Genomic DNA, 22,760 nt, shown 5'->3' with positions numbered 1-22,760 from the left:
GATGCGTCTCTGTATTAGTCATTCCTAACACCCAAGATGAATAAGGTCCAAACCGAAGCCCTCCAACCAACAATATTTGCTTAAGAATCTTAGTGAGTATGCCTGTTTGCATCTGTGAACACTCCCATCCCAATTTCTAAGACAGTGGGAGATGTGACACCAATTTTTGCTAGAATCATAGGACCACAGAGTTCACACAGTCTACAGAGGACATTATGGTCTACTGGAAAGATTTAGTGACTTGCTTAAAGTCCCACAATGAATCCCTATAACAGTTGGACTAGAAATCTGGACTGATTCCTGGCTGGCACTTTCCCACTTCACCATGATGTCTCCAAACCAAGCTAACTGCAGGCCTCTCAAAAGTATGTTAAAATCGGGGCTGTTGGAACATTGCCCCTCATACACAGTAGGCTTCCACTATCTGAGCCTCATGAGACCAACAGATGTCGATGTTCCCAGCTACCAACACTGCTCCAGGGTCCAAAGATGCCTAGAGTCCTCATTGCTATGTACCTTGTCAACATCTCCTCAGTCCTCAGATCAAGCCCCTTGTTAGTTTTATATCTTGATACCATCTCCCTGCTACCAAGATGAAGCTTGACACATGTTTATTTACAATAAGTTAAAGATAATTTATTTGAATTAACGTCAAATTACATCAGTGACGTCTTGAGATATTGCAAAACGGGTTGAGAACAATTGCCCTGCGGAATAAATGCCATAAAGGCAAGGTCTCTGCCTCTTCCACTGCTGTAATCTTCAGATAATCGAGTACAGAGCTGCCCACCCAGGGAGTACCCTACATACTGCTAGATAGCTCCTTATCTTCTAAATACCTCTAGCAGTAATTCCATTGATCACCATTCTTTCATTCATTCATTCAGCAAGTATTTGTTGAGCATCTTCTATGCACCAGGTACTATTTTGTCCCTGGAATATAGTAGTGAACAAAAATGGCCAAGTTACTGCTCTCATGGAGCTTATATTCTAGTTAGGGGCACAGCGTAGGAGGGGAGAAAGATAACAGCCAAATATATAACATACTGGGTCCATGGATTTTAAGTCCAAGTCCAAGAAGTGTTGGAATTGGGATACTAGAGTAGGTGAGATGGAAAGATAAAGACAGTGATCAGAGAGAAAAGAGGTGTTTGAAATTAAAATCACAGAAAAATTGTGGCTATTGGAAAAGACAATGTCTGGAGTTTAACCATGGAAGTAAGCAGCCGGGTGGGGAGTAGAGGATACAGTTGGAGGAGAAGATTAAGACTGTGAGACCATGGTACGGGAAGGATCATCAACATGGATATTTAAATCTCCAAATCCGAGGACACAGCAGTTAGAGTGATGGTGAGTCAGGAGCTAAAATTTTCAAGTGATGATGGGAGTGGCTCAGTTTTGGTAGCTGGCTGCAGGGGATAGTGGTGGTATGATCTGATGCACAGAAATGTGCTGACAGGTCTCATTCTAACTTCAATGCTTGGCTCATCGATTTCCAGCCTTTGTTTTCTAATTGTTTAGGGCTCTATATTTCCCTCCAAGTACAACATTGACCACATCCCATGAGGTTCTATCTGTAGTATCTCATTATTGTTTAGTCCTACGTATTTTCAAATTCTTTATTCGACCTACAAGCTATTTATAAACATGCTGTTTTATTTCTTTTTAAATGGGCTTTTTCTCCAGTCGAATTTAGATGCTCCTCTCCTGTGTTTCCATAGCCCTCTGTGATCTCCCTCTTGTAACCTACCTACTGTGCTGACATAGCATATTTATCTTTCCCACTGGACTCTAAGTTCCTTCTGTGTAAAATGTGAATGAAAGAATGAACAAATGGATGAGTGAATGCCTCCCCATCCGGTACCACTCTTCGGGTATCCCGTTCCCCTCTGCATGCAGATTCCCCTCTGGCCCCATCTTCCTTACCTTTTTCCTCTGACCCTGTTTTCCTCTTGAAGTCCACCTTCTTCTCTTACACCACCCTTCTTCTTAGTAAATATTTATTGAGCCATAGTACCTGCCACTCACTGAACGAAGCATGGGGAGAGGAGACACAGAGATAAGACAAGGTGCTTGCCCTTGAGGGGCTCTCACACAGGGAAGGCAAACATATAAACAACTCACAATTACAACATGGAAAGTGCTGAGACAGAGATACACGTGAAGGGCTGCAGGAATCTAAATAGGGGACCTACGTCAGCCTTGGGGTCCGGGGAGGCAGGAAAAGGAAGAGGCCTTTGAGGCATATTTGAATCCCTCCTGACACTGACGGCTCCCCTCTGCCCACCCTCCCCCAGACCTATGAACAGCACAAGGTGTTGGAGTTCACATGCCAAACGGCCTTCTTTGCCAGCATCGTGGTCGTGCAGTGGGCTGACCTCATCATCTGCAAGACCTGCAGAAACTCTGTCTTCCCGCAGGGCATGAAGTGAGCACCGCCCACCGGCCCCAACACTCCCCCGAACTGCACCCCTAACTCTCCCTCCCGACCTCCAACACACCCTTAAACATTTCCTCTCAGAAACAAGATCCTAATATTTGGGATCTTGGAGGAGACGTTCCTGGCTGCTTTTCTGTCCTACACTCCAGGCATGGACGTGGCCCTGCGAATGTACCCACTCAAGTGAGTAAGGGGAGGGGTGCAAGGCAGGGCGTCTCTGGGCACAGGGAGAGCACATGGGAGGAGGCGTCTTTGAGCGGGGAAGTCAAGAGGGGAGCAGGCTCCACTCAGTGATGTAGAGAGAACTGCCTGTGCTCCCACAGCGCATCCTATCTGGGGAGGAATTAGGGACTGTACCAAGTGATCGCAACCCACTAGACATGCAAACTTAGCAGATTTGCCAGTGCTTAACAGAGTGGTACCTTTTCTATGATAATGTGTGGTATAGCTGTCCCAGGCTACACGTTGCTTGGAGCTGGTGTAATCATAAAACAGCCTCATCTATGCATGGCTAACTCTGCTGTACTTCTGCAAATCCGTTTTAATGTGCATATAGGTGGGTGAGCATACTGAAATTCTTACTGTCTGGTACCTTGTTTGGTTCAAGTCCCAAGTTTTTGTTTCTTTGTTTTTTACATTAGTATATGCTTGTGAAACTTTTCCATTTAACATTTTTATAAAGAAAAAAGCAAAACTCCCATGTCATTCCCACTCCTCCCCCACCCTGCACTGGTAACCTCTATTAATAATTTAGTGTGTAGTCTTCCAACTGATTTTCTATGTGTTTACACACTTTGCTCACCTTTCTGTCCCTTGGAGTGTTTTACACAATGCTTTGTATTCTGTAGCTGCTCAATTAATGTTTAATAAAAGACATTGGCACTGCCCTTAGATACTGACAATTCCAGGTTTGAATTTTGGCTGTACTGTGTATTATTCTATGACCTTGGACAAGCTGGTAACCTCTCTGAGCCTCAGCTTCAACTGCAAAGTCTCGATAACACACACCTGGCAGACTGTTCTGATAATTACAGGTAGAAATGCATATAATACATGAAGCCTGGCATTTGGGTCCCGGCGGGCACTTTGTTAATAGTAGCTCAGTTGTTGCTGCTATTAATGTCAGCATATGATAGTAAACATGGTTGAGCATTAACTGTGCTCCCAAACACTCTTGTACATACCTTGACCATAAAACTCATCACCTAATACTGTGATTATTTATTTTGTGTGTTTATCTAACCTCTTTTCCCTGATTGCTTGAGCTTCTTGAGATCAAAGACCATCATGTCATCATTTTTATTTCCCCAGGACCTAGCACATACACAGAGTAGACATGATAATTGTTGTTGAATGAATGCATGACTGTATGTGTGTAACTGTTTATATTGGTTGAGGGGTGTCTGTGTGTGTGTGTAATGAACCATGGCCTAGGCCTGCCCTGTCCAATATGGTAGCCACCATCCTTACGCAACTACTGAGCTCTTGAAATATGGCTAGTGAGACTGAGACACTGAATTTATCATTTTAGTTAACTGAATGTTAAAAACTAAACCAATGTCAAATATTTTTCAATTAAATACAACTTTATGGTTTTGGTTAGACTACATTTTCCTTTAACCACTGAAAATTTAGTGTCTGACTTGAGATACACTGTCAGTGTAAAATGCTCACTGGATTTCGAGGACTTGGGATAAAAAGAAGAATGTAAAATAACTCATTAATTATGTTTATATTGATTACATGTTGAAGCAATAATATTTTGGATATTTGGGGTTAAATAAAACATTAAAATTAATTGCACTTGTTTCTTTTTACTTATTTTCATGTAGCTAATAGAAAATATTAACTATCATATGTGGCTCACAGTATATTTCTTTTTTTTTTTTAGAAATGTATTTATTTTATTTATTTATTTTTGGCTGTGTTGGGTCTTCGTTGCTGGGCGCGGGCTTTCTCTAGTTGCAGTGAGCGGGGGCTACTCTCCGTTGCGGTGCATGGGCTTCTCATTGCGGTGGCTTCTCTTGTTGCGGAGCACAGGCTCTAGGCACGCGGGCTTCAGCAGTTGTGGCACGTGGGCTCAGTAGTTGTGGCACGCGGGCTCTAGAGCGCAGGCTCAGTAGTTGTGGCGCACGGGCTTAGTTGCTCCGCGGCATGTGGGACCCTCCCGGACCAGGGCTCGAACCCGTGTCCCCAGCATTGGCAGGTGGATTCTTAACCACTGAGCCACCAGGGAAGCCCTCACAGTATATTTCTGTCGGACAATGCTGCTCTAAGCCATCTCTCTATCATCCAAGGGACAAATGTGGTCCTGATTCAACCCCTCCCCAGAGTCCATCTTCCTGGTCTATAGAAGAGATTCAGGAAGAAAACGATTTCACCATCTTTGCAATATGGAAGAGTGTATATATTCCCTGGCAAGATCTACCCCACATCTAGTCTCAGACCCATCCTGCTTGGAGTTTGTGTCTGCAAGGTCTAGAGAACCCAGAAAGCAAAGGAAGTCTCCCTCAGCGACTCCACAAAAGCTGGTAGACAATCTCTGTGAACACTGCATGTACCTCTAATATGGCATTTATCCCTTTCTGTTCTCAATGGCTTTTTATGCTGCCGTCTTGGGCCCCTCCGCCCTCACTCCCCAGGCTCTGACCTCCTCAAAGGTAGGGATCAACCTCCCACACAACAAATGAAATACTCGATTCCCAGGCACTGTTCTCTGCACCTGCCTTTCACTGGCCCCTCTATCTCCGCCCCCGCTGACCAGCTTTTGCTCTCTTCAGGATAACCTGGTGGCTCTGTGCCACTCCCTACAGCGTCCTCATCTTTGTCTATGATGAAATCAGAAAACTCATCATCTATCGTCACCCTGGCGGTGAGGCTCCCCTGCACCCTGGCCTGAGAGTCTGCCAGCGTCCTGAGCAGCTGCCCCACTCCCCCTGGTTCCTCCAGGCCCACTGCCCTTCTCCCCAGCTCACTGCCCAGCCTGTGCTGTGCCTGGACCCTGCCCTCTAGTCCTTGACCCCAGCACGCGGCTCCTTCCAACCCTCAGGGCCCTGCCTTCCACCGTCAAGCCTCCCACCTTGTCCTGGCTCACCCTTCTGTTTGTCTCCCCTTGAGGCCTTCCCCAGTTCACTCTGGTCTCTTCTCTTCCACAGGCTGGCTGGAGAAGGAGACCTACTACTAAACTCAACAGAGGAAGATCTTCACATGACATCAGGGTGTCCTGAGCGCCAGGTGGGGGAGGGTTGCGGTAATGAGTTTGGGAAAACTGAGAGTGCACATCAGTTGGGGCAGGGAGATGCCAGGAGGAAGAACTTTGGATGAGAGAGACAGGTGATCCTAGGGCTGGGTTGAGGGCACCATGGATAGGAGACGAGGTGGCTTGAGGGGAGCCCAGCCTGCAACTGACTGGAGTCCAGCAGGGGGCTCAGTAGCCAGTCAAGAGAGTAAATGTTGGGCTTCCCTGGTGGCGCAGTGGTTGAGAGTCCACCTGCCGATGCAGGGGACACGGGTTCGTGCCCCGGTCCGGGAAGATCCCACATGCCACGGAGCGGCTGGGCCCGTGAGCCATGGCCGCTGAGCCTGCGCGTCCGGAGCCTGTGCTCCAGAACGGGAGAGGCCACAACAGTGAGAGGCCCACGTAACGCAAAAAAAAAAAAAAAAAAAAAAAAAAAAGAGTAAATGTTTGCAACAGCCCTTAGCTCCTGGATGTGTCGCCTCTGATTTTTGGAGATTGGGGGTTACTGTGATGCTCTCTCCCTAGATCTTCATGGGAGCCAGGCAGGGGAGGTCTTTCAGGGACCAGAGTCGAGGCTGGGAAGGGATCAGAATCAAGCATCCTTGCCCCTTGGGGGCTACCCGCTCAAAGTCACTCTCCAACCCGACAGAGAGCAAGGACAGGACAAGTCCTGGGATCAGAGAAACAGAGGAGGTGAGAGAGGAGCAGGGGAGCCGCACGTTACAGAGGGACCACAGTGCCCACTCAGTTCCTCAGATCAACTCACAGACTCATAGACTTTTCGTGCTAGACCTTATTTTATCATGAAGAACCTGAGCTCCAGAGAGGTTAAATGACTTGGAAGGGGCCACGTGGTGAGTGGTGAATGTGGGGCCGCTGCCCTGCCTCTGAGGAAGGGACTGGTGTTCCCGTAGCCCCAGTCATTAGGGCATCTCGACCCCATCCCAGCCCTCAGCTGTTTTCTCTGGCCTAACCTTGAAATAGAGGCTGGAACAACGCTGAATGGATCCCTGTAGCCTTTACTCTAGGCAAAGCACCTGCCCCCTCATGCCCCAGCTCCACACAGGTGAGGGATGTTCCCCAAAGCCTGGCTCCAAGCCTGGGCCCAGCACTCGCTGCGTCTCAGGCACGTGAGGAGTCCCCGTGAGCCTGTCTCTCCTGCCCACCCTTGGCGGCAGCTCTTCCTTCCTCTTCACCCACTCGCTGGCTTTTGCTCTGTGAGCTGGTCCACTTTACCCTGTGGATCGGTTCACTCTCAGGCTTCTTTTAGAGGAGAGGGTTGGCTGTGCCGAACAGCATACAGAGAGACAGAAATGCTGAGAAAAGCTGGTGGCAATCGTAGACTGTCACCAAAAACAAAGCACATGTGTTAAGTGACCGCACATTCTGTCTGGCGGTAGACAAAGGCCTTACTCACACCATCCATTAGTCCATACAACAAATACATTCTTACCACCCCGCCCGGTTTTATAGATGAGGACACCAAGGTCTGTCTGATTGCAGAACTTGTGCCCTCAACCACTTTTCAGGCTAGTCTTATGATGAAGGCGGGGCCAAAAATATACCAATGCGAAAGAAAAATAGGATAGTGATAGAGGAAGGGCCGTGGACGAGTCTGGAGGATGAGAGGCCATGGACTAGCAAAGGGAAGGCTGTCGTAAGGTACACCAGCCCCTCTCCCCCTACATCGGGCCCTCCTCAGAGGTCTCACTCCCACCTGCTCCCCTCACTCCTCCAACACAAGGTCTCCTAGGGACAGGGCTGTATCAGTCTGGGGTCCTTCCCCGATGCTGACAGGGCTGAACCAGAGCCCAGAAGCCGGAGGGGCCAGGCTGTGTGTGAGTGAGGTGGGGTGGGGGAGCGTGGAGGGGCCAGCTCCTCAAGTTTCAGTAGCAGGAGCTTTGGGTGTCTGGTGGGTTAAAAATACAGAGGCCCCGAATTAGGGTCATTTGATATCAGTGGCTGAGCCTCAAGGCAGGGGCCTAGAGGGAAGGATTTGAATAGAAAGTATAGAGCAAAGTATGGGAGAGGAGGACAGGGAGGAGGGGAGGGGTGCAGCTGCTGGAAGGGATCCGGGTGGCTCTGGAGAGCCAGGGCCAAGGAGAGGAAGGAGGATGGGATGAAACAGCCTGGTAGCTGCAGAAGCAGAGAGGGAATGGGGCAGGCCTGGGTCACCATTTCGTCCATCTCACACCCTGGGGGTACGAGAGGTCAGATTCAGGAAGGAACGAGCCTAAGGTCCCAATGTCTCTGTCCCAGTGGTCCCCCCTCCTCCAGAGCGCAGCAGAAGGAGAAGTTGGGGCTGGACGTTATCTAGGTCACATACGTCCGGGCGGGTCCACCTGTCTCTCCTGCTGTCTTTGCTCTGGTCACGGGGCTGTGGGCACGTTGGTCGCTCTCTTGAGATGGGTTCTGAGGTCTCTCCAGCTCCAGCGTGCCCTGCCTAGCTACCTCTGGCCTCTCCTGTGCCAACGACAGCTGTCTCTCTTGGACCCACTCCTGCCACGTTCTTGAGATTTTCCCTGGCCTTCCTTGCTTAGCCGTGTAAGGTCTGCCCTGCGGGAGTGCGGAAAGGTCACTCCTCTAACATAACTTCATGGTGCAAAACACCCGCTGTGCCTCCAACATCGGAGACACCTCAGGGTGGGCGTGGGGGCTTTGATCTAGCCTCTCTCTGGTCTCCCTCGTGCCTCTGCTTACCTGTGCATGAGCCCTGGAGGGCCGTGAAGAGGGTCCTTGAAGGTACCCAGAGCTGAGCCCATCCACTCCGCCCTCACCCCCAAGCTGGGATCCAGGAATGTAGAGCCCCTCTGCACCAGCTCTGCTTTGCACAGAATTAAGCAGCATCCTTGGTTCAGGGCACAGGGCCCCACCTCTTCATGTTTCCCAGTGTTATTTTTTTTCCCTACCGTTGATACCTGATCCTTTTTGTCTTGTCAAAGACGTAGGAATGAATAGTCACAGTTCGCTCTCCTTGGAATCATTCAGCCAGGGGAATCCTCCTTCCCACTGTGCCCTAGAAAACCAGTCCCGTAGGATCAGAGTAGAGAGTACAAGCAGGAGGCAGCAGCCGAACGACTTTCTCCTTCTCCTCTCGCGTCTGTGGGCAGAGAAGCCCCAGATCCGCATCTCCAAGGACTCCAAGGGCCAGCACTTCACGCCCCACGCCCCGTCCTTCCTCTGCATACTCCAGTCAGGAGTGTTGAGTGAAGCAAAGGAAACTGGCTGGAGCTGAGCCAGGGCGCCAGTCCTGGACTCGGCTCCATCTTTTATTCAGAGAATGACCTCATCCTTGGTCTTGGTTCTTTAAAGGGAAGTGCAGGGGGTCTCTTTCCTGCAGCCTGGATTGCATTTGTACTCCCCCTCCCTCCACCCGGCTTCCTCCGCGGGATCAAAGAAACAGACTTGACCTAGAGGAGAGTCCCAGGTTTTAGGACTTAGAGGCAATACCACATTTGCCCCCCTTTTTACAAATGGATGACAAATTTAACCTCTGACCCAGAATACCTCCTCCTCTGCGGGCCCCATTTCCCTCTCTCTGAGTACCCTTGCCCTCGCTCCACTCCCCCTGATTACCCCCAAGCCTCCCCTCCCCCAGCCCCAGCTTCATTTACCTCCGACTCATCTGGTCTTATTTTTAGCTCCAGCTTTTTCCTTTCTTAATATGGCGATGAGCTCCTAGGCCGGTGTGGGGACAGGGGCCGAGGAGCCCTGGACGTTGGGGGGGAGGGGCAGGGGAGGAGGCTCTCGGAGCCTGGGTGAGAGGTGTTGGAGGTAGGAGGATCCCGGCCCTCACGGGGCCGTCCTGGCCTCAGGAGGTTATCCGTCTCTCCTGCCAATCCTGGAGACATATTTAGACGGGACCAGGTGGGGGCCGAGGGGTGCCAACCTCAAGGGCAGCTCCGGTTCCCTCCCCGCCCCCTGCTCCTCGCCCTCCCCCTGACCCTGTTTCTCTTGGCTCTGTCGGCAGTTTCTCCAGGACCTATAGCAGTGTCCTCCGTCCACTGCTCTGGGCCTTTCCCCACCCCACCCCCACCGTGAGCCCCTAACTCAGGATTTGGGACCCAGGGGCCCCTCCCTACCCCAGCTAACCTCTTCTGGACCAGGAGAGCCGACCCAGATCCCACTACCTCCATGAGTGCTGCAGACAGGATGGGGGCCAGAGCTGTGCCCGGCCTGTGGCTGGCACTGCTGTTACTGCTGGTGCTAGGGACACTCGAGTCAGGGGTGCAGAGGCAAGACGGGCTGGACTTCCCCGAGTATGATGGTGTGGACCGTGTGGTCAATGTCAACGCAAAGAACTACAAGAATGTGTTCAAGAAGTACGAGGTGCTGGCACTGCTCTACCACGAACCCCCCGAGGACGACAAGGCCTCACAAAGACAGTTTGAAATGGAGGAGCTGATCCTGGAGGTGAGTGGCGGGCTCCGCAGGCCTGCAGAGCGGCCCAGTCCCTCTCTGCACCCCTCTATCCTGCAACTCCATGTAGATCTTTAAGAGTGGGACCTGGGCGTGAGGGGCAGGGCAGCAGCACCCTGTCTCGACCAACAGGACCAACAGGACCCAAGCGGCGTATGACCTTAGCCAGAGAGAAACAGAGATTCAGGAACCCCCAAAGTACCACCGTAGCCAGGCAATTTTAGGAGGGAGGGGGGTGCTGCAGGGGGGAATCTCTCCTCCGTGCTAGAGGAGGGTGGTAGTACTAGGTTTGGCTAAGACTGAGGTGACCCTGGAAGGGGGGCAAAAAAGGAAAAGAGGTTCTTCAGGGGAAGGTGAAGAACTGCAGTACACCCCCAAATCTACTTTCCTAACCAAAACGTACCCTCTCTCCATACACTTTAGGGGCTGCACCCCAAAGAGATCCAAACTGAGTATAAATTTAAACGTTATTAACATTTTGCTTGCATGTCATTGATTTAATGGCTAAAGGTTTAATAGAGCCCACCGTGCCTCCCACTGGCCTCTCAGTCCCCTCCCCCTGCCATCTGCCCCTACTGGATCAAGCTGGGCACCCCGATTGGAAAATTCTTGTGTTTGGAGGAGGCTTCACCATGCCTTCCCCAACTCGTCTTTGTGGGAAGATTCTCCTCACCCCCAAGCTGACCTGCGGCACAAAGGAGAGAGAGAGCCTATGGTGACAAGAAAAAAGCCCATGTTTGGGGATGACCGGGAAATGTGGTCACACAGCCCTCCAGGAGCCGGGCTGTGCTGCAGTCTCCTTGTCCAAGCTGCTGCAGCCCCTCCTCTAGTCTGGCAGGACGGAGAGGCCCCAGCTTGCCCAGAGCTTGGAGTATTTCAGGGCAAGACACCAGGACGGTAGGTTCTCATTTCTGTGTGCCCCTGCCGGGTGCCGGAACCCGCCGCCTGATTAACGAGCGGAGTATTTTTATCCTGAGCGCTGAGCATCCCTGGCCATCCACCTGTCCCAGCCTCCTGAGAGTCCGAGCGCCCCGAGTCTGTGTTAGGTGGGGTAAAGCTGCAAACCACGCCCAAGGCAGAGTGCATCAGGGTTGAGAGCCCCGCTGGGAGACCCATGAGGACAGGGACCTAGGGTGTGACCCTCCACAGCCTAAGGACAGCTTGAAGTAGAGTGAAAGGGAAAGTCCCACCCCATTGAGGAAAACTGGGCCTATTTCATCTCTAATCTCTTTGTCAGTCTCTCTGCCTCGAGGGTGACCAGAGCCCCACGCCCCCCACCCTCTTGCCCTCCAAAATTCTCCCCACTGGGACTCACTCAGAAGAATCCCAGGGACGTGTAACATCACCCCCACGCTGAGCGTGGTCTTTGATCAGTATGGAGTACAGGGCTCAGCTCCGAAGGAGGAAAGAGCCTCAGTCATCCTGAAGCTAGACCCCTCAGCATCCCTAAGGAACCTGGAAGTACATGCACAGTGCCTTAAAGGTCAACAGAATAAGCACGTTGTACATGAGCAAAAGGTGCTCAGGAGTTAAAATTGGACCACAGACCAAAAGGGTGGAGGGGGGCGTGGTAGGGAAAGTGGAGCTCTCCTGCATCCTAGCACAGTGTCAAGGTGAACTCATATTCCCTGCGTCCCAAATGACCCAGCTCGCAAGCATGAGATCGGGAATAGTGGTTACTAAGAATTCCAGAGGCTGATTTTAACCCTAACTCTCCCTTCAGTTAGCAGCCCAAGTCCTAGAAGACAAGGGTGTTGGCTTCGGGATGGTGGACTCCGAGAAGGACACGGCTGTAGCCAAGAAACTAGGTAAGGGAGAGGTGGGAGGAGCAGGGAGGGGAAGGTGACCGGTGAGAAAATACTGAAATTTGGAGGGTTATGGCTGGGGATTCCAGCCTCTCCTTTATTCCTTATAGAGACCCATGCTCAAATCTCAGAAAGAGGTGAAGATGGCCTTATTTATACCTACCTAAAAATAGGGGCTAAGTTCTGGAGGAAAGGGGAAATCAGGGAACACAAGTGGGGCTGGAGAGACCTCTGCAAACTCCTCTTCCAACCCCTCCCCCTCCAGAGCCGCGGGCTGGGTATTGCAGCACCAGCCACCAGGGGGCAGCACAGGCCTGAGACTGGACTCCGGATGTGGATGGGGGAGGGGTGGCCAGTAGTGAAGTCATCTGGTCAGTAATAGCTGAAGGTTAAAGTGCTGGACTGGGAATCAGCAACTAGAGTCCTCAGAGGAGGTAAGAGGAAGATCTGTCTCTGGTTATGGCAGGCAGAGAAAGCGGGGAGACATCTTGCTAGGACCTATATCTCCCTGCGTCCTCCCCTAGCGTTCCCACCTGACCCCAGCTTCCCCCTGGAGAGCCCCTGGGGCCAGACTAGCCACCTAGGCTAAATCCAGGGGCACAGACACCGGGGATGGAGGGGCTGAGAGGCAGTGGAGGTGCGCTGGGCAGGTGAAGGATGTGTGGTCTAGTGGGATTATGGAATGGGCTGCAACCCTGGATTTGGACCCTTGGACCTGTGGGAAGGTTGCAATCATGGCACACCTCTGGCTCACTCCCTAGGACTAACTGAAGAGGACAGCATTTACGTATTCAAGGGAGATGAAGTCATTGAGTATGACGGCGAGTTTTCTGCTGACACCCTGGTGGAGTTTCTGCTTGATGTGAGGACTCCGCTGGACCTAATGGACCTAATGGCCTTGCTTTAAGACCTCACGCCCTTCCGACCAACTGCAGCCTCACACACACACACACACACACACACACACACACACACACAGGCAACAGAGCCCCTTCCTCCCCGTTTCCCAGCCCACTTTTCCCTGATCCCTCTCCTTGCCTCTACCACTGAGTTCAGAAACTCACTCTCTTCCTTCAATGTCCTTGCTCTTCCAGGTCCTAGAGGACCCTGTGGAATTTATTGAGGGTGAACGAGAGCTGCAGGCATTTGAGAATATCGAAGATGAGAACAAACTCATTGGCTACTTCAAGAGCAAAGACTCAGAGCGTGGGTAACCCTCAGACTCCACGGTCCCCTCCACTGGTCCCCAACTTCACCTGTCCTCCTACCTCCCCACTTCACCCAGCACTGGCTCTTGCCATGGTGGGTCCATCGATCGACTGCTCTGATCTCCCTGCACTCTGCGGGTTTCACAGACAGGCACCAAGGCATTCCCCTTCCCCCCACCCCACCACTGTACGTAACCACTCTCAGAGGACTAGAGGGGGTGGGTCTCAGAATGAACCCCACCTGCCGAAGAAGAACTGGGGAGAGACAGAGGGGGGTATGGTTCCCTGGCAGACCCTGGTTCCCCCAGAGACTGACTCTGCATTCCCCCCTCAGATTACAAAGCCTACGAGGACGCAGCGGAGGAGTTTCATCCCTACATCCCCTTCTTCGCCACTTTCGACAGCAAGGTTCTCCCCCCTGCTGCTGCATTGGGTCTCCCTCACTCCCCTCAGCTGCCCTCCAGCCCCCTCTCCCAGAATCAATGGGGGACCTCCTCCCCCACTACACACCAGTACTCCCCAACCCCACCCCACCTCGGGCCTCCCCCATCCCACAGATTTTAAACTATCTAACCCACCCCTCTCTCATCTTCAACCAAAGCCCAAAGAAGTTAAGACACGTGTCCAGTGTCACAGAGGCAGTGTGACAAGGGCCCAGGTTGTCTCACTCCCTGCCTGACATCTGCTCCCCCATAATACTTCCTCTCACCATGACCCCGTGTCCCCTGCCCCACTCCCCCATCCCCTCCCCCAAAAGGTGGCAAAGAAGCTGACCCTGAAGCTGAACGAGATCGATTTCTACGAGGCCTTCATGGAAGAGCCTGTGACCATCCCGGACAAGCCCAATAGCGAAGAGGAGATTGTCAGCTTCGTGGAGGAGCACAGGAGGTGGGGAGCAGGGGCAACCCTCTGAGCAGGGTAGGCTCCTCCCCAGGCTAGAACACGGGTCTGTGAGATGGGCTAGGGGGATCTCAGCCAGCCAGGAGGCAGGTCTCTCCTAGAGATGAATACACTTCTGGTATCAGTTCTTATTGATACACTGACCATTTTGCACAATATTTTGCACCCCAGCACTTAGCCCACAGCCTGGAGCACACACAGAAGGTGCTCCATAAATGTGTACAGTTCACTGTGATGTTGACTGAGACCAGGGTTGAGGGTCTGTGGTCTGCCAGGAACTCCAAGGTGCTCTCTCTCTTATTGTATTTAATCCTTTTAACAACCTCAGTTAAAAGGAGTCCACGAGTAGTGTCAGAACTGGATTCTCATCCAGATCTGGCCTGTGTTCTTTCTCATACATTACCTACACCAGTGGCTCTCAACAGGGGTGGAGGGAGTGGCGAGGTAGGGGGAGGATGTTGTCTTCCAGCGGGTATTTGGCAATGGCTGGAGACATCTGTGGTTGGAGAGAGAGCTACTGGTATTTAGTGGGGAGAGGCCGGGGATGCTGCTAAATAGCCTACAGTGCCCAGGACAGCCCTCCCGCAATGAAGAATTATCCGGCCCCAAATGTCACTAGTGCTGAGGTTGAGAACCCCTGGCCTACATTCACACATGATTCTCTTCCTTCACAGTACTCCACAACTGGAAATACCCGTAAACACTACTTCTCTCACTCTCTCCCACTAGATTATGGTCCGCTTCATCGGGACAGGAATATGTCTGCCTTGTCCAACTCTGTCTACACAGCACCTAGCACAGCATTTAGAACATCTGCAACACTCAGTGTTATTGAATGAATGAATGAATGAATGAACACCCAGATGTCCAGTTCTTTCTCCCGAAAGTCTCTCTTCCAGTCCCCTTGCCCACCCTCCTCTCTCCTACCTGCTTTAACCATGCAGTTATCTGGGCCTGGTGCCCAGAGCTTAGACTCTGACAGATGGCTTTGTTCAGGGCTGCAAGCTGTCTGTGCCCTAGGCATGACCCTGTGGCAGCCTCTGCTATGGGGACCCTCTGGAGCCAAGGGTGTCCTTCTTGCCCACTGAGTAGTGACTTTCTTTCTCTTCTAGATCAACCCTGAGGAAACTGAAGCCTGAGAGTATGTATGAGACCTGGGTGAGTGCCCCGGATGGGGCCCAGGCCCTCGCAGGAGCATGGGAAAACTCAAGTCCTAGAAACATCCAACCCTGCTGCTCCTCATGTCTTGCTTATAGGAAAGACAGTGTACCAGCAAAGGTGGAGGGTTTGAGAACATGTCAGGAGTTGGGGGACACACATAACTTGATGACGATGACAAGGGAGGAGCTCTAAGCTCTGGGGATGAAGGGTTTGCCAGCGGAGGTGTGGGGACCCTGGGGTGGAAGGGGGCAGTGTACTTGGAAAAGGCTCACCACCACAAGAATACACCTGCTCCAGAAGCTGGATTTCCACAAAAGTTAGGTCCAAGGTAGATCTAGGGCCTGTTCTGGGCTCTCTAACTTCAGTGAGTATAGCTAAGGTCTCCCCTCCCTGCCCCCCACAGGAGGACGATCTGGATGGAATCCATATTGTGGCCTTTGCAGAGGAAACTGATCCTGGTGAGGGAGGAATACTGGATTGGATTTGGGGCAGGGGCGGGGGCACTGGTGAGAGAGGGAGATGGGGTATTTATCAGAGCATAGGCTTTTAACACATAAGACGGGTTTTTTTACAGCACAGTTTACAAGCAGCCTGGGGCTAGACATGCGGAGTTGTGGGAGGCGGGAAAAGAGAGCTGGACTCCTGTTTCCTCTGTGCCCCACCGTGCACTTATCACCTGTGTTCCCTCCAAGATGGCTATGAGTTCTTAGAGATTCTCAAGGCTGTGGCCCAAGATAACACTGAAAATCCTGACCTGAGCATCATCTGGATTGACCCTGATGACTTCCCCCTGGTAAGAGCTATCACTCAGGCACTGGCTATCCAAGGCAGGGCACATCTCAAGGGGGAGCCTGTTTCAGAGTTCCTCTCCCCGTCTCCTAGTGGAGGATCCTGTCGCATGCTCAGGGGCCCTGAGCGCATCCTGAGAAAGGGGAACCAGGATGATGGGAAGTGTGGGAACAACAGGATTCCCAGAGCAGAGGCTGAGCAGAGAGCTCATGTGCCCGGGGCTGGCTCCTTCTAGAGAAATCCAGAGTTTGGGGGAGCAGAAGGGCGCATTAACCTTGCATGTGGGTGTCAACAACCACAGAATCAAAGCACAGAGATTCCATGTCTCAGGGCACGGCTCTGTTCCCAGCTGAATCCCCAACACCTAACACTCTTCGTTGAAAGAGGAACTAGATGAACAAACAGAAATGTGAGGACCGCTGGCAATTACAGAGTATAACTACCTTAGTTTAGAGATATAGAAACTGAGGTCCAGGGAGAAGTGATTGCCCAAAGTCACAAGGCCAATCAGTAGCAGATCCAGGAGCAGAACAAGGTTTCCTATCAAGTTTTCCTCGGAAAGGAGGGACCAATGTCCCCAGCTGACCCTCTTGATACTTTCCTTTGGGGATATCTACCCTTTAACTGCTTAGTTCTACCCATTCCCTTCAGGCACTATAGCTGGACCTATCCACCAATCTACCGTGGGTTCACTGTCCTCTCTCTACCCATGGCTGACCCTCACACTCACACTCACCCTCCTGGACTCAGGTGTTCCTAGCCTCCATTAAGTTGCCATATGTGATCTCTCCACAGCTGGTTCCATACTGGGAGAAGACGTTTAACATCGACCTGTCAGCCCCACAGATAGGAGTCGTCAATGTTACTGATGTGAGTTTCCTTCCCTCATCCCCGGTTGACCCCCAACTCTCCTTCCCAACATAGCTAGTCCTCCTCTGCTCTGCTAACTAGGAATTGAGCCCTCCCCAGAGGAGTTAGACATGCCCAGTCTAATGGCTGGAAAGAGGGAGAGATTCCTGCCCTGAACACACCCCTGCCTCTACCTGTTGGAACTGACTGCTCGTCCTTCAAGGCCCAGTTCAAATCCTCTCTTCTCCATGAAGTCTTTCCAGATCTCCCATTTGGAATTGTTCCCTCCTTGGCACTCCCAGAGCCCATTTGGCATTGAGAACATGACTTTTATATGGCTATTCATGTATCATGTCTGTCTCTTCCAGTAGACTTTGAGCTTTTTGAGAGCAGAAATCTTCTCATTCACACACAGATAGATGCTTCAAAGATATTTGTTGAGTTGAATAAGTCACAGCCTGCTTTCATATAATTCTCAGTCTAACTGAGGAGGTAGGTATTCCGTTAACTACCAGGCCAAATCTGATAAACTCTATAATAGAGATACGAAGAAAACACCAGGAAGGCAGAGAAATCAAAGTGACTTCTGCTTGAGAATCAGAGAGGGTTTAAAAGGAGTAGAGTTTAAAGTGGAGATTGTTGTAAATCAACTATACCTCAATTTTAAAATATAAAAAATTAATTAAATCTAAACAATTAAAAAAATTAAAACACACTGGAGATTGTACCGTGTATAAGAGTTCTACAAGTGCAAATTATATGAGTCATTTCCAAACTGATGGAAAAAGTTAGTGCAAAAGGTCAAAAAGTAGGAAAATGAATATCAGATTTGGGAAAAGGCAAGTCGTTTCTTATGGCTTGAGAGTCTAGAGATCTCTGAGGATGGTGCTAGAAAAGCAGGTATTGGAAAGTCTTGAATGCTAAAGAGTTGCTGACTTTATTCTCCAGGCCATGAAGAGCCACCAGTGGTTTTGCATTAAGGGCATGATAGAGAGGTCTGTTTTAGGAAGCTCAGCATGGCAAGAGCTTGTAAGAAAGACTGAAGGGAGAAGGTCTATTTGCTGATCCAGCCATTCTTTCTACTCCCACTGTCACTATTCCACCCTAGACCCCCACCTGGACAGTTTTCCTGCCCACTGACAGATGAAGAGAAGGGACAGAGGATGTACAGAGTCCAGTGAGTGGGAGGACAGGTCTAAAGACCTGAATCGGGCTTAGTTCTGACGCCTTGTCTGTGCCATGTCCTAGGCGGACAGCGTATGGATGGAGATGGATGATGAAGAGGACCTGCCTTCTGCTGAGGAGCTGGAGGACTGGCTGGAGGATGTACTGGAGGGCGAGATCAACACAGAGGATGATGATGACGATGACGACGACGATGATGACTAGTTGCTGTGGCAGCCATCTCCTAGCCCCACCTGCTGTCCTCCTGCCCCCTCCTCCTTCCCTGTCCTTCCCTGAGCTCCTCCAGGGACACTAGGTCATTCTCTGCCATGGGGCCCACTGGGGTCTCTATGCTGCATGCTGAGATTCAAGGAGCTACTTTTCCCTACACACCAGCCCAGCTATCCCATCTGACTTCTGTTTCCAGTCCCACCATGTCCCTGTATCGATTATTTGTTTCTTCCATCACTCCCTACATGCTTTCTTGTGACTTCCCTCTTGCCGTATCTATGGGCCCCTATCTCTCTTCTGCTCCCTCCAGCTGAGCACACTCTTCCCCCACTCTCTCAAGTCCTCTATCCTTCTGACTGTCCTATCCCTGGCCAGGGGGACGGGAGGGTACTGTGTTTGGAGCTATATCTTAGCAATCTCTTGTTAATGTACTTGGGTCAAATGAGAGACCTCAATAAACGATCTGGGGCAACATGAGCAAGTGTCTGCTGATGAGGTCTCGCCCCTATGGCAGGAGGGAGGCAGCCAGAGGATGGGGATTTAAGGTGTGGGTACCTTGTTAGGGGACTGTGATAGCAGGGGGGTGGGGCTCCTCCCTCTAGGCAGTTATCCCAGAGAAGCTTGGATTATTTATCTGCTGCAAGTCAAAAAGGCTTTTCTGAACACATGGTGTTTGTCCAGCACTGCTGTCAGGCTTTGGGAGAACAGAGAGTGCTGGGCCTGTCCCTGCTCTCGAGCTGATTAGCCTCACTGGGAAGTCAAGACAAGCACACTGAAGAACTGAAGAAAAATACAAAGCAATATGTAATTAAGCGATTATGTGCTGCTTGATAGCACCCCCCCCTTGCAGCTCTTATTTGAATGCAAGACTGAGCCCCAAAAACACTTCCTCGGTGCGGCCTTCCCAAAGGTGGCCCCTCCTGCAGCTCCCTCCTCTGGGCTCCCACTGCACTCTATTCTGTCCACCTCTATTCTAGTACTAGCTCTTCATTTACATGTCTGTCTTCCCCACCAGACTGTGAGCCCCTTGAAGGCAGGACCCCAGGCTTTTTCTCTGTGTCCACAGGGCCTGGCACACCAAAAGTAGTCCCTAATAAATGTTTGTTAAAAGAAGGAACAAATGAATACAATGGCCTCAGAAGAGAGAGATGAGAGTGGGCTTTGACGGCTTCATAAAGGAAGTGAGCATTTTCTAGGCCTTAAATGAATAGTGGGATTTGATTAGGGCAAAGGAGTTGGGGAGGAGACATTTCAAGTAGTGAAAACATCAAAAGCACTGCCAGAATGCGTGTGCCATGTTGGGGCACAGAGGAGACCAAGGAGACAAGAAGAGAGGTTCAAGTGGTGGCCACGAGGTTGGGTGGGCATCCGGGGCTAGGTCGCAGAGGTGTTTGGATTTAGTCCTGTGAGCTGGGGAGGAAGGGCAACATTTAATCTGGCAGTGATGAGCAGGATAGATAGAGGGAAGGAAGCCGATGGAGATACCAGAGGCAGGGAGTCCAACTCTTATCAGACAGTTATAATAATCTGATGGAGGTAGGAGAACACGAATCAGAGTGGTGGTTATGGGAGTGCAGAGGAGACGCTGAGCTTTGTTCAAAGGGCATCCCCCAGACCTGAGCCTGCTGGCGATCTTGGCAGGAAGGACCCACATTCTCTCCAGCACAGGCCCAGGCTGGGGTAAGTGTAAAGGAGTAAGGAGTAGGGGGGGAGGAACCAAACAACTGAACAAGCCCATAACTAACAGATGTTACAGCTTTCATGGACTGGGTATAAAAGTGTTGCTGGACAACTTAGAGGATCTCTGAGTATGGAAGAATGAGACCTGAGGTGAGAGGAGTTTTCACCCTCCACAGACAAATCCAGGAAGTCTTCCTGGAATTGGTGGCAGCAGTATAGAGTAGAAACCACGTATTCATCCAACTTGCACCCATTTAATAAATGTTTAATACATAGTACGGGCACTGGGCCAATACAAAAATATTATGGAACTTAACTCTTTAGCATAGGTCAGTGGAAGGCCCCAGACTAAATAATAGCTCCCATGTTTTAACCACCCATCTGTGCCAGTCACTAGAGACTTACAATTTCTAAAACTCAGAAGAACACTGTGAGATAGGCATCAGTGTCCCCGTCTTGCCCTTAATGAGGCTCAGAGGCATAACCTACCTAAGAAAGGAGCAGAGTCAGCATGAAGCCCAAATCCCCATTACCTGAAAGACCTGGACCTTTCACTGACTGTAGATAAGTCATTCAGCTTCCCTGAGTCTCAAAGATGGGTCAACAAAATGAGTTTTGGCCCTACAACTCAGAACAAATGAGATATATGCAAAGGCAAATTATGAGGGTGTGTTGCTATCAAAGGGGCAGTGACATGGCACACTGGGGGAAGAGGATGGCGAAAGCAAAGAGAAGGGCTGTGAAATCCAAAGCAGCAGCAGCCTGAGCCTCTTGTAGGGGCAGTGTAGACTCAAGAAAGGATGGGCTCACCTGAGGCTTCCTGAGGGGTCTCTGCCAGGCTGGAACTGAAGTGAAGCCGGGGCGCTCCTGGAGGTGGCACAGACACTGATGGGGCTCAGACCTTGTCCCCGGGCCAGGCTCTGCCGGAGTTGAGGAGAGACCTCTTAGGCTGGAGATGATAACAGATCATCTTCTTCCTTCCCTCTTTCAGTATGGCTAAGGATCTGGGGGAGGAAAGTCCCTGGGGTAGAAGGGAAGTGAGAGCTGCCATGCTGGGCCTGGGCAGAGGGGCAGAGCTAGGAGACAGAGCCGAGCGTGGCTCTGCAAGTTGTCTATATTTGCATGCTGAGCTCACTGCTGCTCTTTTTCTCCCCAGAAATACAATTACATCATGGTGGGGGGAAGGCGGGAGGGTGGTATATTTGGGAAGGGTGAGAGGAACACAAGGGGCCAGCAGGCATCATCCTAGAGAAAGAAGATCTGTGGCTCCTGAGCGGGCGAAGGGGGCCCCCATTTTGCTTCTTGCCCCTACTCCTTCCTCCTCCCCCACCTTCCAAGGTGGATAAATCTGCGCTGTCTTTTACTACGGCTCCCCTGACCCATAAGGGGAAAAGGTTTTTACAAATACTGAGTCAAGCATCTAAGAGGATCCAGAGGCCAAAGGACTTCCAAACCCTTAAACCCTAACTTACTCTTTGCCTCCCAGGGTCCCAGCCACTGTGGTCACCGAAAGGTCGTAAGGGAAGGCGTGTGTCCCTTTGGGAAGAATTAAATCTGAGAATTGGGGCTCGCTGTTTAGGGGAGGAGGCGTCGTCGCTACTCCAGCCCTCCCGCACTTCTGCCCCCGTCCCAGGAGTCTTCCAGAACCCCAGCCCCCTGCTGCCTCCCCACCCCCTCTCCCGCCGCTCCCCGCCCCCCGCCCCTCCCCGGCTCTGACATCACGGGCCAGCCGGGTGGGGTGAGGCGGCGCTGGGCTCGGGCTCCGGCTCCGCGGGCGGAAGAGGCGGCGGCGGCAGCAGAAGCGGCGGCGGCGGCGGCGGCGGGAGCCGAGGAGGAGGTTCCGGACGCTGCTCAGGAACCGGGGACGCCGGAGTGCCCGCTCCCCGAGCGCTCAGCCCCGGAGGCGGTGAGAGGGCCGAGAGGGGAAGTGTCGCGGGGAGGGGCAGATTTGGGGATCTGGGCTTGGAGGGGCGTCGATCCGGGACGCCTGGGGACAGATGCGGAGCGTGGGGGCCCCGGAGGGGTCCGCTCCGTGTCAGGCCCCACGGGCTCCGTCTCTGTCGGTGCGCTCCGAGCGCGGTGTGTGCTGGAGGCGGCGTGGCTCCGGCCGCCCGTTCCACTCTGACCAGCAGTTTGGGAGTCGGACCGGGGCCTGGGGATTAGGATGGAGCCTGCTTCCCGCCCAGCCGGCTCGGCCGGGCCAGCTCCCGCCCCTCCCTCCCGTTCTCTGGCTTCGGACTCGCCTCGGCTGGCGGTCTCCCGGCCCAGCCCTGCCTCAGTTCCGCCGGCAGCCGCCCCTGCTCCGAGGGCTCAAACCCGGCGGCTGGCACCACGTGCCCTCACCCAGTCCTCTGCACCTGGGGTAGAGGTGGGATTGTCGAAGGCTTGTCCGGAGGGAAGGAGTCGGGAGCTGGGGGGTGTACAGGAGAGAAGTAGCTAACGTAAAGCCCCTAATTAATTTCATATAATCTGTATCAAAACTGACAGGGACACACACACCTACAAGAGACACGCCAGCACACACGGTGACACACACCCATGTGACTCTTACACACATCGACTGCACACAGCAAATCACAAAGGGCCCTGCGCTACGCATCCAAGCTCCCACCTCACTCCCACTGTCTCCCATGTGCAAGTCTCCTGGCAGAATATCAGTCTAACAGGACAGCTGAGTGGGGGCCACCGTCCCCAAGTCCACCCTAATTTTCTGGACCTCTTCTCCCAGCCCTGGGCTTCAGATAGCCCCTCTTTAAAACAGTGAGAAAACATGGTAGAAAATCCTGGTCTCAATCCAGGACCGGGAGACAGGATCTTGAGGGCGAGTGAGCCTGGTGCTTTGAATCCGGGTGAGTAGTGAGGGTAGGGGCTGCTGG

The 22,760-nt window shown here is 52.0% G+C and overlaps 3 protein-coding genes and 2 long non-coding RNA genes across 6 annotated transcripts in view; 3 read left to right on the top strand and 2 right to left on the bottom strand.

Annotated features, from left to right (window-relative positions):
* Positions 1 to 5,759, top strand: part of LOC132511752 (sodium/potassium-transporting ATPase subunit alpha-4-like) — a 29,676-nt gene extending 23,917 nt beyond the window's left edge. The window contains 4 exon segments of the mRNA XM_060135307.1: positions 2,298 to 2,428; positions 2,522 to 2,623; positions 5,221 to 5,312; positions 5,596 to 5,759. Coding sequence (XP_059991290.1) covers positions 2,298 to 2,428; positions 2,522 to 2,623; positions 5,221 to 5,312; positions 5,596 to 5,624 — 354 coding nt within the window. The 3' untranslated portion in view covers positions 5,625 to 5,759.
* Positions 1 to 21,484, bottom strand: part of LOC132511757 (uncharacterized) — a 57,063-nt gene extending 35,579 nt beyond the window's left edge. The window contains exons 1-2 of one of the 2 annotated variants that reach the window (XR_009537722.1): positions 21,357 to 21,484; positions 20,695 to 20,804 (exon numbers count right to left, since the gene is read on the bottom strand). This is a non-coding gene — a long non-coding RNA (uncharacterized LOC132511757). Of the gene's footprint in view, positions 1 to 20,118; positions 20,906 to 21,356 lie in introns of those variants that run through there. The other variant, XR_009537715.1, reaches the window with a different exon arrangement.
* LOC132511761 (uncharacterized) lies at positions 6,106 to 9,682 on the bottom strand. Its single transcript, XR_009537725.1, has 3 exons — positions 9,293 to 9,682; positions 8,379 to 9,088; positions 6,106 to 7,021 (listed from the first exon to the last, which is right to left on the bottom strand). It is a non-coding gene; the product is annotated as an uncharacterized LOC132511761 (long non-coding RNA).
* CASQ1 (calsequestrin 1) lies at positions 9,640 to 18,681 on the top strand. Its single transcript, XM_060135256.1, has 11 exons — positions 9,640 to 10,091; positions 11,821 to 11,905; positions 12,664 to 12,764; positions 12,997 to 13,108; positions 13,445 to 13,518; positions 13,868 to 13,998; positions 15,123 to 15,168; positions 15,575 to 15,629; positions 15,864 to 15,964; positions 16,756 to 16,830; positions 18,058 to 18,681. The coding sequence occupies exons 1-11, from the start codon at positions 9,813 to 9,815 to the stop codon at positions 18,196 to 18,198; spliced, it is 1,200 nt and encodes a 399-aa protein (XP_059991239.1). The 5' UTR covers positions 9,640 to 9,812; the 3' UTR covers positions 18,199 to 18,681.
* A 153-nt stretch (positions 21,485 to 21,637) lies between the features above and the next one.
* PEA15 (proliferation and apoptosis adaptor protein 15) overlaps positions 21,638 to 22,760 on the top strand; it is a 7,586-nt gene continuing 6,463 nt past the window's right edge. The window contains exon 1 of the mRNA XM_060135288.1: positions 21,638 to 21,790. The gene's annotated coding sequence lies outside the window, so the exon portion shown is untranslated. The remainder of the gene's footprint in view (positions 21,791 to 22,760) is intronic.

This window comes from Lagenorhynchus albirostris, chromosome 2 (assembly GCF_949774975.1).
Source record: "Lagenorhynchus albirostris chromosome 2, mLagAlb1.1, whole genome shotgun sequence".
In the NCBI taxonomy this organism is placed as follows: Eukaryota; Metazoa; Chordata; class Mammalia; order Artiodactyla; family Delphinidae; genus Lagenorhynchus; species Lagenorhynchus albirostris.
This window is presented reverse-complemented; position numbering and strand designations above follow the sequence as displayed.

Bases quoted from the DNA above. Each gene is read 5' to 3' on its own strand.
- CASQ1 (XM_060135256.1), top strand. From the start codon at position 9,813: ATGAGTGCTGCAGACAGGATGGGGGCCAGAGCTGTGCCCGGCCTGTGG. The intron at 12,765-12,996 runs GTGAGGACTCCG...TTGCTCTTCCAG, and splicing joins TGGTGGAGTTTCTGCTTGAT to GTCCTAGAGGACCCTGTGGA. The intron at 15,965-16,755 runs GTAAGAGCTATC...ATCTCTCCACAG, and splicing joins ACCCTGATGACTTCCCCCTG to CTGGTTCCATACTGGGAGAA.